Source organism: Sinocyclocheilus grahami, unplaced genomic scaffold (assembly GCF_001515645.1).
Source record: "Sinocyclocheilus grahami isolate Dianchi unplaced genomic scaffold, SAMN03320097.WGS_v1.1 scaffold714.1, whole genome shotgun sequence".
NCBI classification, from domain to species: Eukaryota; Metazoa; Chordata; class Actinopteri; order Cypriniformes; family Cyprinidae; genus Sinocyclocheilus; species Sinocyclocheilus grahami.
The window spans coordinates 295,109-311,195 of NW_015505893.1; the positions used below are offsets into that span (position 1 = coordinate 295,109).

Sequence of the window (16,087 nt, forward strand, 5' to 3'; positions counted from 1 at the left end):
AGGGGCACTCTGGGGTTGCTGTAGTGACAAATGGCTCCTGTAAGATGTTTATTGGACAGGGCACGCTCAGTGCGGCTTTATTTACCCACGAATCTCTCCTCAAATGCCCTCCAGAAACCATTAGCATTAAACACAGTGGCTGACTTTGAAGCAGTCCAGAAGGTGATTGCATTGAGAGTGTCAGGACAGTGGTTTAGGGATTGGTGCACCATGGGACAGTGACGGCGGCGTCAAATTGTAATATGGTGCTTTCAAAATAGCACGATACTGAACGATTTTCATGTACTTACAAAAACTCATATGTTCATGTCCGTATGATGTGATAGTTCATAATACCATGGTATTGCATCATAGTAGTGGAAAAACATGGTGTTCAGTTAGTGTTTTTAGGCAGTTGTTTCACAACTTTTTTTTTTTTATTATTAACTTTTTATTATTATTATGTATACTATGTATTATCCAGAATATTAAGACCGGGTGATGCTGTTATAAAAATAATATATTTTAAAAGAATAAACTTAAGTGCACTGAATATAATGGTTTTGAATACTTAATTGCATGTTAATTGCAAATAAATGAAAATGTATTATTAAAAATTATTTTTTGACCCACTTAAGTAAGATGTATCATATGTAATTTCATAATAAATTCTATTGTTTTCGAAGTAAGGTTCAAGTGCACGGCCGAATGTACTGACAAGCATCTAAACTAAAATATACTTTGAGATGTGTATGTCATGTATTAAAATAGATTTGCAATTACATATTTGTAACAATGAAGTTGTTGTACTATATAAACTGAATAACACTACAGTTAAAATTATAATCAAGTACTTTACGTGTGTTTAGTATGTTAGTAAACACACTAAATTAAGTGTACTTAATAATACGATAAAAGATTATTAAACAATGCTTTCAAATTGTTTTAAAAAGTTGTTTTAAAATGTACAAATTTGACATTATTACAGAGTGTGCTTAGGTGTGTTAAGAAACATAGTAATGAAAGTGTACTCTCTTTAAGTACACTAAGTGGCCTTTTGTTTCCTTACTATTACATTATCTGCAAGTATATTTGTTTTAGTTTTAAGATTTGAAGTACACTACAAGTGCACATTCAGTTCAACTAAACAGAATTTTTCTCAAGCGCAGACACTGATGCGAATACTTGGCTAATGCATTGCAAGCATGTTGACATGTGCACATTTAATGTGCGTTTTTGCGTATCAGTGACCTACTCCAGTAATCAAGGGGGCAATAGAGTTCCCTTAATATCTGTGCCATTAAACTTGATGCATTATGATTCAGGTAGCTAGCTATAAACATGCTGACAGTAACTTTAAGTTGAAGAGAACTTAAGAATCTAAAAGATGAACAAGTAAGCAAGTTACATAAACACTTTGTTACGTAAAGGTCAACTACTGACATAGCAGAGCAACATTTTGAAGATAATTTTTCAACTGCTGCTCAACCATCACAGTAGTAGAACTGAAAGAGAAAAAAGACCATAAAAGTCAGTCTGTGTTAACCGTCGCTGTGACTCTTGTGGCAGTGCTGAGAATGCAGTGTTGTGAGTTGTGATCTGGCACATTTAAAGTAAAATAACACATTCAAGAATTGAATCTACACAATCACAAGCAAATAATAGTCACTATTTTAAAATCTGAACAATTTCCATAGCAGTTTCATAACTAGAACATTGTATGAGCATAAATATGGAATACCCTAATTCCACATTCAGCAGCACAGTCTTGGAGAGGTCATCATCTCGATCCTGACCTTTCCAACAGTGGAAGCTCTGCTTCCGATGTTAATATTGTCTTGGGTGATCCGATCACAAGTGGTCAGCTGAGACAGATCAGCATTTATACTTGGTAATAGCATGTGTCTCAACCGTGTGTCTTATGAATGTGTGTATTATGTTTTTAATAGAACAAGATGGCGCCGCAGACGGCCGCCTCAGTGTTTGGCGCTCCAGTTTTTGTTAGTTTTTCCTGTTTTTTGTTTCTCAAACACGATCAGTTTTACCAGGGATGAAGTGCTGAACATTAGGCAGTACACACCACACAATCTTCTACTGGATTTAGTTTATTCGGATGTTTTGCTGAACATAGTAGTTGGCAGAGCAGTGGCGCTGATCAACCGTTTTAGGATGCGCAGACGGGGAAAGTGAGCCGGGGCGCTCGTGAAGCTTAGCACGGATTCAGAACGGTGCTGCCTAGCATCCATCTGGCGAATCTCCGCTCTCTACCTAACAAAGCTGACGAACTTCTTCTGCTCTCCCGGACAAATAAGGATTTTTCACACTCTGCTGCTCTGTGTTTCACGGAAACCTGGCTGAATGACGCCATGCCAGACAGCACTTTAAGTCTGCTGGGCTTCCTGCTGTTCAGAGCGGATTGCGATGCAGAATCAACAGGGAAATCAGGTGGTGGCGAGACATGTTTCTACATCAGCGAAAGGTGGTGTACAGACATAACAGTGTTAAAGAAAATGTGCTGTTCCGATCTAGAAGTGCTCTTCATCAATTGTAAGCCGTTCTATTCGCTGCGGGAGTTCCGCTCGTTCATTCTCGTGAGCGTTTACATTCCACCGCAAGCACACGTGAGCCTGGCTTTACAAAAACTTGCTGATCAGATCACAGACATAGAACAACAACACCCGGACTCTGCTTTAATAAAGCAAATCTCTCCTGTGAACTGCCAAAATACAGACAGCATGTTACATGTCCCTCCAGAGACAGTAATATAATGGACCATTGTTACTCCACAATAAAGGATGCCTATCGCTCTGTCCCCAGAGCAGCTGTAGGATTCTTTGACCACTGCCTGGTTCATCTTATACCGACTTGCAGGCAAAAACTTAAATCTGCTAAACCTGTAGTAAAGTCTGTAAAGAGATGGACTAACGAAACAGAGCGGGCATTACAAGCCTGTTTCGACTGCACTGATTGGAATGTTTTTGAAGCTGCCGCCGACGATCTGGACGAGTTTACGGAATCTGTAACATCATATATCAGTTTCTGTGAAGGCATGTGCATCCCTACCAGGACTCATTTAACATTCAACAATGATAAGCCATGGTTTACAGCAAAACTTGGACATCTTCGTCAGGCCAAAGAGGGCGCCTGCAGAAAGGGGGACAGAGTCTTGTACAATCAGACCAGAAAACACACCGAATAAGGAGATTAGAGTGGCTAAGAGGAACTACACTAAAAAGCTAGAACACCAGTTTTCTGCCAACGAATCTGCATCAGTGTGGAAAGACCTGAAAGACATCACCAACTACAAGACAACATCCCCCTGCACTGAGGCCAATCAACAACTTGCTGAAGACCTGAATGAGTTTTACTGTAGATTTGAAACTCCCAGTCTAACACCCTACAACCGCTCTGAACATTTCTCCACACAGCCATTAACACCTCCTGCAACCCCCCACTCCTGCACTTCAGATCAGTGAAGATGATGTGCGCCAGGTCTTCAGAAAGAACAAGAGAAGAAAGGCACCAGGCCCAGACGGTGTGACACCAACCTTTCTGAAAACCTGCGCTGACCAGCTGGCCCCCATCTTCTCACAGAACTTCAACATATCACTGGAGCTGTGCGAAGTCTCTTCCTGCTTCAAACGCTCCACCATCATCCCTGTCCCAAAGAAACCCAAGATAACAGGACTTAATGACTACAGACCTGTGGCTCTAACGTCTGTGGTCATGAAGACATTTGAGATGTTGGTGTTGGCTTATCTGAAGGACATCACTGGACCCTTACTGGACCCCATGCAGTTTGCTTACCGAGCGAACAGGTCCGTGGATGATGCAGTTAACATGGGACTGCACTACATCCTGCAACATCTGGACAAAACAGGGACTTATGTGAGGATCCTGTTTGTGGACTTTAGCTCTGCTTTCAACACCATCATCCCAACACTCCTCCAGACCAAACTAACCCAGCTCTCTGTCCCTAGCTCTATCCGTCAATGGATCACCAGCTTCCTGACAGACAGGCAACAGCTAGTGAGAATTGCTAAATTCACATCCAGGACTATCACGATCAGCACTGGCGCCCCTCAGGGTTGTGTTCTCTCCCCACTGCTCTTCTCCCTCTACACCAACGACTGCACCTCTAAAGACCCCTCTGTCAAGCACCTGAAGTTTGCGGACGACACTACTGTCATCGGTCTCATCCAGGACGGCGACGAGTCTGCTTACAGACAGGAGGTTAAAGAGCTGGCTGTCTGGTGCAGTCACAACAACCTGGAGCTGAACACGCTCAAAACAGTGGAGATGATCGTGGACTTCAGGAGGAACCCCCCTGCACTCCTCCCACTCACCATCATGGACAGCACTGTGGCTGCAGTGGGAGTCATTCAGGTTCTTGGGAACCACCATCTCTCAGGACCTGAAGTGGGACACTCACATCGACTCCATTGTAAAAAAAAAAGGCCCAGTAGAGGTTGTACTTCCTTCGCCAACTGAGGAAATTCAACCTGCCACAGGAGCTGCTGAAACAGTTTTACTCTGCTGTCATTGAGGCTGTCCTGTGCACTTCAATAACTGTCTGGTTTGGTTCAGCTACAAAATCAGACATCAGAAGACTACAGAGAACGGTTCGGACTGCTGAAAGGATTATTGGTGCTCCCCTGCCCACCCTCCAAGAACTGTATACATCCAGATTGAGGATGTACTCTGGATTACTCTGGATCCCTTACATCCAAGCCATCTCCCTTTTGAACTTTTACCATCTGGTCGGCGCTACAGAGCACCGAATACCAGGACAGCCAGGCACAAGAACAGTTTCTTTCCCCAGGCAATCTACCTCATGAACAGTTAAATGTTCTCCCATTGTGCAATAAAAGTATGTGCAATAACCTTATACTTATTTATCACCCTACATCCTAGTACATCCCTACAACTTATTTTTTATTCTATCCCTATTCTATTTTATCTATAGCACACCTGTACATACAATTTATTCTTTTTTGTGGTTTATTTATACTTATATGTGTATTTTATTCACATCTTATTTTTACTATCTGTGTGTTGTTGTTGTTGTCTCTGTTTACTGGAAGCTTGTGACACTAAAACTAATTCCTTGTATGTGCAAACATACTTGGCAATAAAGCTCTTTCTGACTTCTGAATACATCTTGAGGAAAGGGTTTCTGAGTATGTGACTGCAATTGCAACATCAGTGTGTTACTGCATGTTAAAAATATAAAAAAGCACCAACACTCAGCACTTTTGCTCCAAAAATAGCAGCGATTTGTCCAAGATGCATCAGGATGCATTAGCATTAAACTACAAATCCATTTATATATACATTATATATATATAATCCAATATACATTTCTGACCTACATTATGTGCGATTTGAGTTTGAGTGATTGGATCACAAAATTACATTAAATTGCCTTAGATGAAAAATAAATATCATCCCTTGTGAAAAAAAGTTGTGTGCCTATTTGCATTTATTGTGCAATTGTAGAGTACTTCAAATCTAAAAAGAATATAAAAAACTACTAAGAATATTTAAAAACTGTGCTTGCAGATAATATATTAATAAAATAAAATGCCACTTAAAGAAAGTACACTTTCATGACAATGACTTAATTTTTTTCATGTTTTAAAGTACACTTGGAGCCAGATTAACTAACAGCTTGTGTCAGCGCAAACCGTCTTTTGGCATTAAAATAGTTCTGTCAGGATTTACTAAAGCCGTGCAGTGAAGAATTAGCGCTGATAAGGCGTGGACAAATATTTTTGCGCCTGACCTTACTGAATATGCATTTGTAGGAGTTTCCCTTTCAGACGCAAAATTTATGGGAGGAGAGTATTTAAATGAAACACGCAACGTGATTTACTATAATTTGCGCTCATCAAATTACCAGTGGCGGCTCGTGGGTTTTAAAATAGAGGAGGCACATTCATTGTATTGGTCTGGGATCCCTGCTGATTATTATTATTATTATTATTATTTGCTTAACCACTTTAAAATGGCTGAAAGTTTATTTTAATTTACCGTAAATGCTTGTAAGTACATTTAACAGTATACTTTAAGCATAAGACAGAAGTAAATATGAAATTACATGAAGATGTAGTCCAGTTTAAACTGAGTCAAAAAAGTACTTTTAAGTCAATCTATTTGCAAATGTTGTATGATATGAAAAGTATATTTTTTATCATTTTAAATAACATGCAATTCAGTGTCCAAAAACACTACATTCAGTTCACACTAAAGTATATTATTTTAGAGTATACTATTTCCATAATAAGTACACTTTTTAAACAAAGAGACAAGGAATGCTCGCACGTTTTCTTAATTAACGATAGCTGCTAATGTGGCATCCATGAATTCCATAAAACTCTAGGATTTCGAGTGCCTGCAAACATCTGCAAGACAGCAGCTGCTTAATTTCTTATTCCAGTGATTCTTTGCTCAATATGCTGCCTGCTTTTTCATTTGAGACCTGTTTTTCAGGTTTCTGTGACAGTGTTTCTTTGTTACATAACCAGTGCTTTTCCTGCAGGATCCAACAGGACTGGCTTTCTTAGTGCTATAAACATTATTATAGTTTTACTATATTATTTATTAAATATACAATTTAAAAAAATCTTAACCCCGAGTTTTTGAACGGTAGTATAAATTAAACTCATCGCAGATGCGCCTTGTTGACTAAAATCAGCGCTGTTTGTTTCTGCACACTATTAGCACTAGCGGAAAGCCGGCAGGTAGCGTATGTTTATCTATTAAAAGTTTGTGTACATTTTCTATTAATTTTCTGGCAGCAGTGATTCATCAAATGACAAAGAAAAGAGCTTTAACTGGGCACATATCCAGAAGTGTGGTGTAGTCGAGCGCACTTTCAGCATTTTAAAGATGCGATTCTGGCGTCTGGATTGCAGTGCTGCAATGATGCTGTTTTCTAGCATACTCGAGTCCTTTTTCTGAAGCCGTCAGGCAGCTCTTATAATAAGTGGAAGTAGTAGTACATCATGTATAGATTTCTGTTTTCCTTGACGGTTGTACTGTTCTGGAAGTGGTGGTGTGCTTTTTCTCCATCTGGTCCATCGTGGGACTGTCAGGATTCCATACCTACCTGATGAGCTCCAATCAGACCACCAATGAAGACGTGAGTACCTCTCTTTCACTATTCAAATCGAACTCTTAGAATATTATCTCAATATTCATTAACTAATTAATGTGACCTGATGTGATAATTGACAATGTAATACACACAGGACTGTATGTAATACACTATGCACACTACCGTTCAAAAGTTTGGGGTTGAGAAGATTTTTTTAATATATTTTTGAAGTCTTTTATGCTTAGCAATGCTGCATATGTTTGATTATTAAATATTATTGCAATTTAAAATAAGTTTTATATTTTAATATCTTTTAAAATATAGGCTAATTAATAAATATGATGGCAAAGTTGAATTGTGAGCAGCCATTAGTATAGAATTTTTCAGAAATCTGCTTTTGTGCTCATTTCTTATAGTTATCACAGTTGAAAATGCTTGTTCTGCTTAATTGTTGTTCAGGATTGTTTTTTGTAGATTATTATAAATTCACAAGAACTGATCTTATTTGAAACACAATTTAGTCACTTTTGACCAATATAATGAATTTCTGCTGAATAAAAGTATTTTTGGAAAAAGTAAAATAAAAAATCAACTTACCGATCCCTAAGCTTTTGAATGTACACTCTTAACCCGAATTAGTTGACTTTACTAGAAATTTGCGAAAAGAAACTAGAAAGAAACCCCAACGGGGCACTCTAAACCATTTTAGTTTTTACACAAATTGAAACTAAACCGCTTTAGTTGAATTACCATAGAACCTTAAGTTTATGCAGGAGACAAATCAAGTTTACATTAGTAGTTTCTACTCAAAATCATTAGTTCACATCAATTATTATTTGGAGTATATTGTAGGTTGCATAAAATAACTATTGCAAGATACAACTACAAAAATATATATATTAGCAAATAACATTAATAAATGTTTTTAAGTAATGATAAATGTTATATTTATGTAATGTCAATGTAATTAGTAATAGATTTTGAGATTTATTGTATTAAACATTGTTGCAAGTAAATTGAATAAAAAGAAAAACGGATGTCAATGCACAAATTATTTTTTATTGTTCACCAAAGTAATGGTAACATGACAATGCATTAAACTTGTCAGCCACAAGACAAGTAAAAAATAAGCTTTGAAACTAACTTACTAACAATTGTAACTATTTTCTAGAAGACACATAAACACACAGTATTCAACAATATATGCTATATCCCTTGTGAATGCCTGGATATGCATTAAAAACTGGGCATGCATTAAAACGGAGGCAAGCCTCTGTAACTTTAAACTTGGCTGAAGAATTGTGTGAACACACATTAACTGAGCACTGACAGCACTAATATGCAGTGACAGAAAACACTTGAATGTCTTATACAGCAAAACACAAGTGGCTTCTCATGGAAGCTTCTCGCATTTCCTTACATTGTAAGCTGTTTGTTCAGAGTTTGCAACCTGTGTTTGGCCCAGTGCATATGCAAGTCCATACAGAATGCACATAGCTTTGGCAAGTCGTCAATATTGTCCATCACAACGTCTCCTTCAATGATGATCTTCAATGAGGCTGGATTGAGATGGAGAGAAGATGAGAGCACGTCGCCTTCATGCTCACTGAGGAGGATTCCAATGTGATCAGTAGGGCTGGGCAAAAAATCGAATGCGATTTTCATGCGCATCTCGTCAGTAAAGCCACTTTTGGTGATTAGTAGTAAATCTCCAGCACGTGCTTTCAGATGGAGCGGCATTTACTGCACAGAGCCGTAGATCACTGACAAGCTACACAAAATTGCAGGCGATTCATTGCCGATCAGTAATCGTCATCAGAGTCCTAACAACATAAGAGCACAATCATGAAATTTCTCATTACAGTAATGCCATCGGTAATGTTAAGCAATTTGTTATGACTGCTGGAGTTCTGCCTTCTCAATGATTATTTAAATTTTGGTAACATGGACAAATTTTGGTAGGGACAGAAACTTATGATGTTCAATTAAAAACAGTTCATGCAAAAATGAAAATCTGCTGTTAATTTACACATCCTCAGGCACATTGAAGTCTTAAGAAGCAAAACAATCAGTCTGTGCAAGAAACTGAACATTATTTACAGCATTATTACCTTAAATCCACAGCCCCGGCAAACAGTCCTGAGTGTGTTTACAAATGTCTGGAGTGCAAGCATTGTGTGTTGTATTGGTCATCATCAAAATGGTACTTGTGTGTACTTATCTAATGGCGCTTTTCCACTGCATGGTACGACTCGGCTCGGCATGGCACAGCACGGCTCGGTTTGCGTTTCCACTGCAGTTCAGTACCGCTTTAGAGTGGGCGGGATTATTCACACGTCGTTATAGTTGCGCCGCGACTCCTGAAAAACGTTTTCATTCCACGTTGCCCCATCAAGCTCTCGCTGGATCCGCTCCTCTGCTATCAACAAGAGGAACGTCTGTACTTCCTCAACAGACAACGAAACAGCCACTTTTTGGTTGTTAAAAAAAGGTGCACTCTTTCAAAACAGATGCGTTCGATCCTTCGCTGACTGTGCTGATTTAAATCTAGCAGTTCTTTTGTGTATGTGTCGCAAGTTCAGTGACGCAGGTAGTGACGATTCTCTCCGGCCAATCCATGATCAGCAGAGTTTACACGTCACGTTTTGGTAATGGTACGGTTCACTTGGAACCTCAACGGGGTGGTACTAAAAAAAGTACCAGGTACCAGGTACTGTACCCAGTGGAAAACCCCCCAAAAGTGAACTGTACCGTGCCGTACCATGCAGTGGAAAAACGCCAATAGATCCCACAACCTATATAAAAATTAAAAATCATTTGCTTGTGCAATCAACTACAGGAAGATTGCTCATGTGTGAGTTTGCTCCTGTGCATACATTAGGGCCTTTCGCACCGCTTTAGTTCCAGAACTAAATGTACAGTACTAAAGTACTGGGACGATTTTGCGCGAACTATTTCCCAGTACCATTTAAAGGGTTGCATTCGCACCGACAGTGTGTACTAAGAAGTGACGTAAGCCGGTCGACAGCGACGTCATTCGTTCAACAACAGGAAAAAAGAAGAACAACATTAACAACAGGAGCATGGAGGACGCTGTGATCGGAGATGTGTTTTTGTTGTGTCTCGCGGGTTTCACAATAATGGACATGGAAAGTCAACGTATACGTAAAGCAATTGAAAGAACGGAAAGGAGGACTAAGAATCTCCAACGACAACTGGCAGTGCTACCTTTGCTACAAGTGCCTGCACTTCAGCGTCCGTCCATCTATCGCTGTTCTCCATACTTGCGAAATAAGTTGACACAATGTTTACAGTATGTTCTCACTGCGTTTTAAATCATGGCGGGTGAGAGCTTTTTCGTACGCGTTTGGCCAATCAATGTCTACTTTCGTCACGATTAGTACCAGTTGTGCTGGTTAGACCCTGCTCCGGAGTAGGAGCTAATTTGGTTTCTAGAAAAAGGCAGTCCGGTACTAAAACCGCACCCAGTTCCGGCGGTGTGAAAACGCCAAAAAGTGGGTAGTTCCACAATTAGTTCTGGTACTATGAAAATGTTCCCGCAGTGCGAAAGGCCCTATTATTATATGCGACAGGAAACTCACGCTCCAGACTGTTGTGAATGCGCTCAGGACCGTTTGCAGAGGTTTTGGATGTTTCTCAGACCAATTGTTTTACTTCGTAAGACCTCCCATGTATGGTTAGGATCCACAGGTCTTCATTTTGTTTTACCTGTGCATGCTTTTTTTAACTATCAAAAATGACAGTTTCCATTGACTGTTTTATATCAATCACCAAGGACCACAGTCTCAGCTAAAAATCTTCAAAGTTTCAATTTTACTTTAAAATTTCATTTTTAGGTGAACTATACTTAAAATTGTATTTCAAAAATTAACTCTTAAAAAACTTGAGTCCAAAGGGTTTGTAACAACATGAGGGTGAGCAAATGTTGGATGAACTAACCCTTAAGCAAACAGATCACCCAAAGAGGTTCAAAGAGCTGCTGTAATAAGTTAATGGTTTAGGCTTTATTCTCAGCGGTTTTATAAAACACATGAACTATCAATTAATGGTGAAATTATTATGTTTTTATGTCCTTTTAGATATTCTGAGAGAAAACAGAGGTAATACTTACAAAGCATACTTTGTAGAAATCTGTAGGTTTGTCGCCAAGGACGACAAGAGACCTAGTATCAGTTGGCTCTGGGGAGTAAAATGAATCACTGAAGAATAAAATTAAAGAAATGATCACAAGAAAGCAGAACCAATCAAGCACAATTTTGATTGCATTACAACTAATATTGTAAACTTTTTGTGATACATTTTCATTACTTAAGCTACTAAAAACTATGCAATGCAAGTCTATAACAGATATGGACCAACATTGATTTGTTGTGAAAGCTGTCAACACCTGCCCAACATTCTCTCTCTTAGACTGAAATATCTCAGTTAGACTACGACTATGTCGGTCAATGATTTCATGCTTGAGATTCTTGCCCACAATCCTGTAACTTTAATTAGAACTCCACGAACACCTAAAACAGAGAAAAAAGTGTTACATTTCAAGACTAACTGAAACTTTCAGCATACGCATAACCCTTTAAGCTCAACAACTCAGTTGCAGTTATTATAAATAATAATAGACACGATAATATATCAAAGAGACAAGCTAACTTAGCTTTAACAAAAAGCGAATTGATGCACACATGCTGATGTTAATGACTGAAGCTAAGGGTAATGAAACTGTGAAACGCCAGGGGAAAAACCGTTGATCGGTACATTAAGACTACTTTAGCTTTAACTACAGTCGGACCGGTCTTTCGGATAATCAATTTTCCTAGAAAGATAAAGAAATAGAGGTTAACACACTCACCATTACATGCTGCTTTCCAAATCCATCGCTCATGATGCATGAGCCGGAATCTTCAAACATCGCGCTCACTGCTCAAACGTGTTCGAACGGGGCTCCTCCCCCTTACAGAAACTTAACACATTAAGCTATCTCTACTTAAAGGGGTCATATGATGCGATTTCAATTTTTCCTTTCTCTTTGGAGTGTTACAAGCTTTTGGTGCATAAAGAAGGTCTGTAAAGTTGCAAAGACTAAAGTCTCAAATCCAAAGAGATATTCTTTATAAAAGTTAAGAGTCAGCCACACCTACCTAAAACGGCTGGTTCTAACACGCCCCCACATATCTACATCACTATGTGGGAAGATTTGCATAACGCCGCCCAAATGTTTACGCAAAGAAAGAAGGCACAACTTTTATTCTCGCTGTAGTATTGTTGCTGCCGCCATGTTGTGGAGTCGCTGTGTGTTTCGTTGTGAAAGCAAAACTACTTTGTTTGGTCTTCCAAAAGAGGACACGACTAGAAATCAGTGGTTAAGTTGTATTTACAACACTGTTCCAGAACAGTTCAACCCAAATATTCAGATGTGTGCTGCGCATTTTATGGAGGATGGATGAGGACTGTTTCCTGAACCAGTAGCCTACAATGCGTCTGTGGCACAAATGCTGTTTATATAAAGTTGGGCAGTTCCAACTTTGCAAGGACAGTCTGGCGCTTCTGACTCACAGACTGTAAGTACGTTTTTTATGTTTGAATAATTTGCCACTGACGATTCAAACAGCGAGTTTGAGCAGTGTAGAGTAGCGTTTGTTGTTTCTTCGATCACAAATGCAGACACGGTTTTATGTTTACGCAGCGTGATACGCAACAGAACGCGTAAAAAAACAGTATAAGCCATTATAATCAGTAATTATGTCCCCACTGGATGCAACAAATGCCTCGTTTATAATGGGTTTTATTGGTTGTGTCTCGTCCTGCTGGGAGACGGCATCACAGTATGTTAAGGGGCGGGACATTTTCGTCACACGCTTGAGGCATTCGGCCAATCACAACGCACTGGATAGCTGGCCAATCACAGCACACCTCGCTTTTCAGACTGATGAGCTTTGTAAAAATCGCCGCGTTTCAGAAAGGCGGGGCATAGAGGAGAAACAATAATGTACATTATATGGAAAATAATGTGTTTTTTTAACCTTAAACTGCATAAACACATTTCATTACACCAAATACACAAAATAAGCAACGTCATATGACCCCTTTAACATAATCACTGCATTCAATATTTCGTCTGAATACTTCAAACAACTAATTATATTTAGTAATGTCGTTTACAAAAACAAGAAAGAATAATTAATGACGACTAAAAACATTTATTTAAAGCAAAATCCGGGTTTAGAGTGTATGTGAAACGTTTTTTTCAGAAAGATGTTTTTAGAAGGATGGAAACTGAATATCAGTTCAGTATATAGAATATTGTTTGCTTTTTATAAATATGCAAGAAATAAACAGATATGTAATTCCATTTTCAAAAGAACAAAACTATATATTTCACGGCCATTAAGAAATCTTTATGAGCAGTAAATTTCCTCAAATCACCCGCCCGCAGGTTAGTTTTGGACCCTGCATTCAAAGTGTATTTAAATTTGTCCCTCGGGGTCTAAGACTGTGAGCCAAGATCAAAAGAGATGCTCGGAAAGTTCCGTAACAGGAAGACAATTAATGAGCACTTCAAAAGACTGGGTTTGAAGATCAATATGTTTGCAGGTGTTTGTCACCGTAACGCCTAGCAGGAAGCAAAGCTAAAACTCTTTTCCACCCTCACCCTGGTTCATCACAGGGTTTATTAAGGCAGCCTGTCGCTGTCTGCTCTGATGTTGGCAGCTTGTCCCTCTCAGCTACTGTAGTTCTCAACGGTCACATCACTGTTTCAGATCAAAGGTTCATGGTCATCCAAACGAGGCAAAGGCAACTACAACCCCTACAGCTACGGAAACTTCATCACCAACTGCTGCGCTGCACTGTGTGGACCTCTGCCACCGAGGTGAATGCAGCAAATTTATGGTTTTGTCTTTTGTTCAATGTCTGTTCAAATGGAACGCAGTGCTGCATACTGCACACAGTATGTACTGTATACTACGTACTACCTTTATTTAAACGTGATAAACTTCTCAATCAGTAATATTCTATATTGCTGTTACTGAATTATGTCGCATGTTTACGCGTCCATAATGCCCAATTACAATCTTGAAAATAACTGGAAATAACACTGCGAAAGTTATTCATCTAAGTTGGGCAACATTTTATATTAAATATATTAACAAGTTAATTTTATTTTAAAAGGTTGTGATGCCTAAACTAACAGATTTTAGGCTATTTTAATTTTTAACGAGACATTCTATAATTTTAATATCGCACAAATATTAGTTATCGGCCATAATATGAAAGTAATTAATTAATTACCTTTACATTAAATGTTCCCTCCTGGTGGAATGACCTGCCCAACCTAATCCAAGCAGCTGAGTTCTTAGCCGTCTTCAAGAATCGGCTAAAAACACATCACTTCCATCTTTATTTGACCCTCTAACTCTAGCACTCTCTATTCTAGTTCTATTCTTTAAAAAAAAAAACGTGTCCTTTTAGACTTGCACTTTATTCATTTACTGATTGTTTTCTTAAAAAAAAAAAACTAACACTGGCTTCTCTAATCTTTTTGTATTATATCTATTTGTTTTCTTTTTATTTATTATACAATTAATAAAAAGCAAAAAAAGGGCTTCCAACACTAGCTTGCTCAATTATTTTTCTATTCTATCTGTTTTCTTTTTATTTATTATATGATTTAAAAAAACCTTGCTATGTGTATTACGTTAAGCTACCTGAGACTTGTTATAGCACTTGCATATCGTTGCTCTTTTGTTGATTTTGATTGCTTCCATTGTCCTCATTTGTATAAAAGCATCTGCTAAATGACTAAATGTAAATGTAATTATTGGCTTGTTGGAATTTTTAAATAGGTGGATCCCTAAATGTAACATTTTTAATACTTAAAAAAAAAAATATATATATATATTGATAGATGATAGATTGCTAAATTGTTAGAGAATTTGAATGGTAATTTCTTGTTCAAAACTCACTGCCATAATGCCAAATTATGTTGTTATTGATGCTTGCCAGGACTTTGCTGATTGGTTTCTAGGATGTTCTGGATGGCTGCTTTCTGGCCCACCGTGTAAAAAGAGGCCACCTTTAAGACTTGGCTCAGATGTACCTCAAGTTCTTGAATGCAAGTCTGTTTTGCCAATTTTGTTGTCAACAAAGTGAAAATTCAAAAGATCCAAAAAGCCATAGCACACGTTTTCCTCAACACTCGTGATGTGCGATTTAAGGGTTAGTTCACTCAAAAAAATGAAAATTCAGTCATCATTTCCTCGCCCTCATTTTGTTAATAACCTTACACTCTAAAAAATGCTGGGTTAAATATAACCCAGCGCTGGGTTAAAAAGGGACAAACCCAGCTATTGGGTTGTTTTGACCCAGGTTAAAAACAACCCAACCACTGGGTCAAAACTACCCAATAGCTGGGTTTGTCCCTTTTTAACCCAGCGCTGGGTTATATTTAACCCAGCATTTTTTTTAGAGTGTAAGACTAACAAAGATATTTTCATTTAAACTTGAGATATTTGTGTCTTTTCCCAATTTTAAGCATTTAAGCTTTAAAATATTCATCAAGAAATTGTTCAAGTAATCCATATGAACCAAGCAGTTCAATCTTCTGTCTAACGATTGATTTACATGTTTATATGAATGAAAGCCTAAATTAAATCGGTTTTAAGTTAGGCTTTCATTCATATATAAACATTGATCAACGCACATCAAATATGGCAAACGGAGGCTCAGACATGCTTGCTGGACATGTAAGAACCAGTGAGGTTAAATAGCCCAATTTCACATGAATAAAATACTTCTACAATGTCTTTATTCACTTTTTGAAGCTGGGGGAGTAAATGATGACAGCATTTTCTTTTTCGGGTGAACTGTTCCTTTCATGTCTCTAGCAGAAATACATAATATGTGACCCTGGAGCACAAAACTAGTCTTAAGTCGCTGGGGTATATTTGTAGCAATAGCCAAAAATACATTGTATGGGTCAAAATTATTGAT

General features: G+C 38.3%; 1 protein-coding gene and 1 long non-coding RNA gene across 4 annotated transcripts in view; one reads left to right on the plus strand and one right to left on the minus strand.

Moving 5' to 3' along the window:
- Positions 1–16,087, plus strand: part of zdhhc14 (zinc finger DHHC-type palmitoyltransferase 14) — a 34,018-nt gene that overhangs the window by 13,444 nt on the left and 4,487 nt on the right. For both annotated transcript variants that reach the window (XM_016244314.1, XM_016244315.1), the window contains exons 5-7: positions 6,521–6,554; positions 7,009–7,123; positions 13,858–13,967. In XM_016244314.1, the coding sequence (XP_016099800.1) occupies positions 6,521–6,554; positions 7,009–7,123; positions 13,858–13,967 (259 nt within the window). The remainder of the gene's footprint in view (positions 1–6,520; positions 6,555–7,008; positions 7,124–13,857; positions 13,968–16,087) is intronic.
- On the minus strand, positions 8,818–12,124 carry LOC107560203 (uncharacterized). 2 transcript variants are annotated; one of them, XR_001605703.1, is made up of 4 exons: positions 11,949–12,124; positions 11,459–11,610; positions 11,211–11,298; positions 8,818–8,901 (listed from the first exon to the last, which is right to left on the minus strand). It is a non-coding gene; the product is annotated as an uncharacterized lncRNA (long non-coding RNA). The 2 variants fall into 2 exon arrangements; XR_001605702.1 differs by having other exon boundaries at positions 11,459–12,124.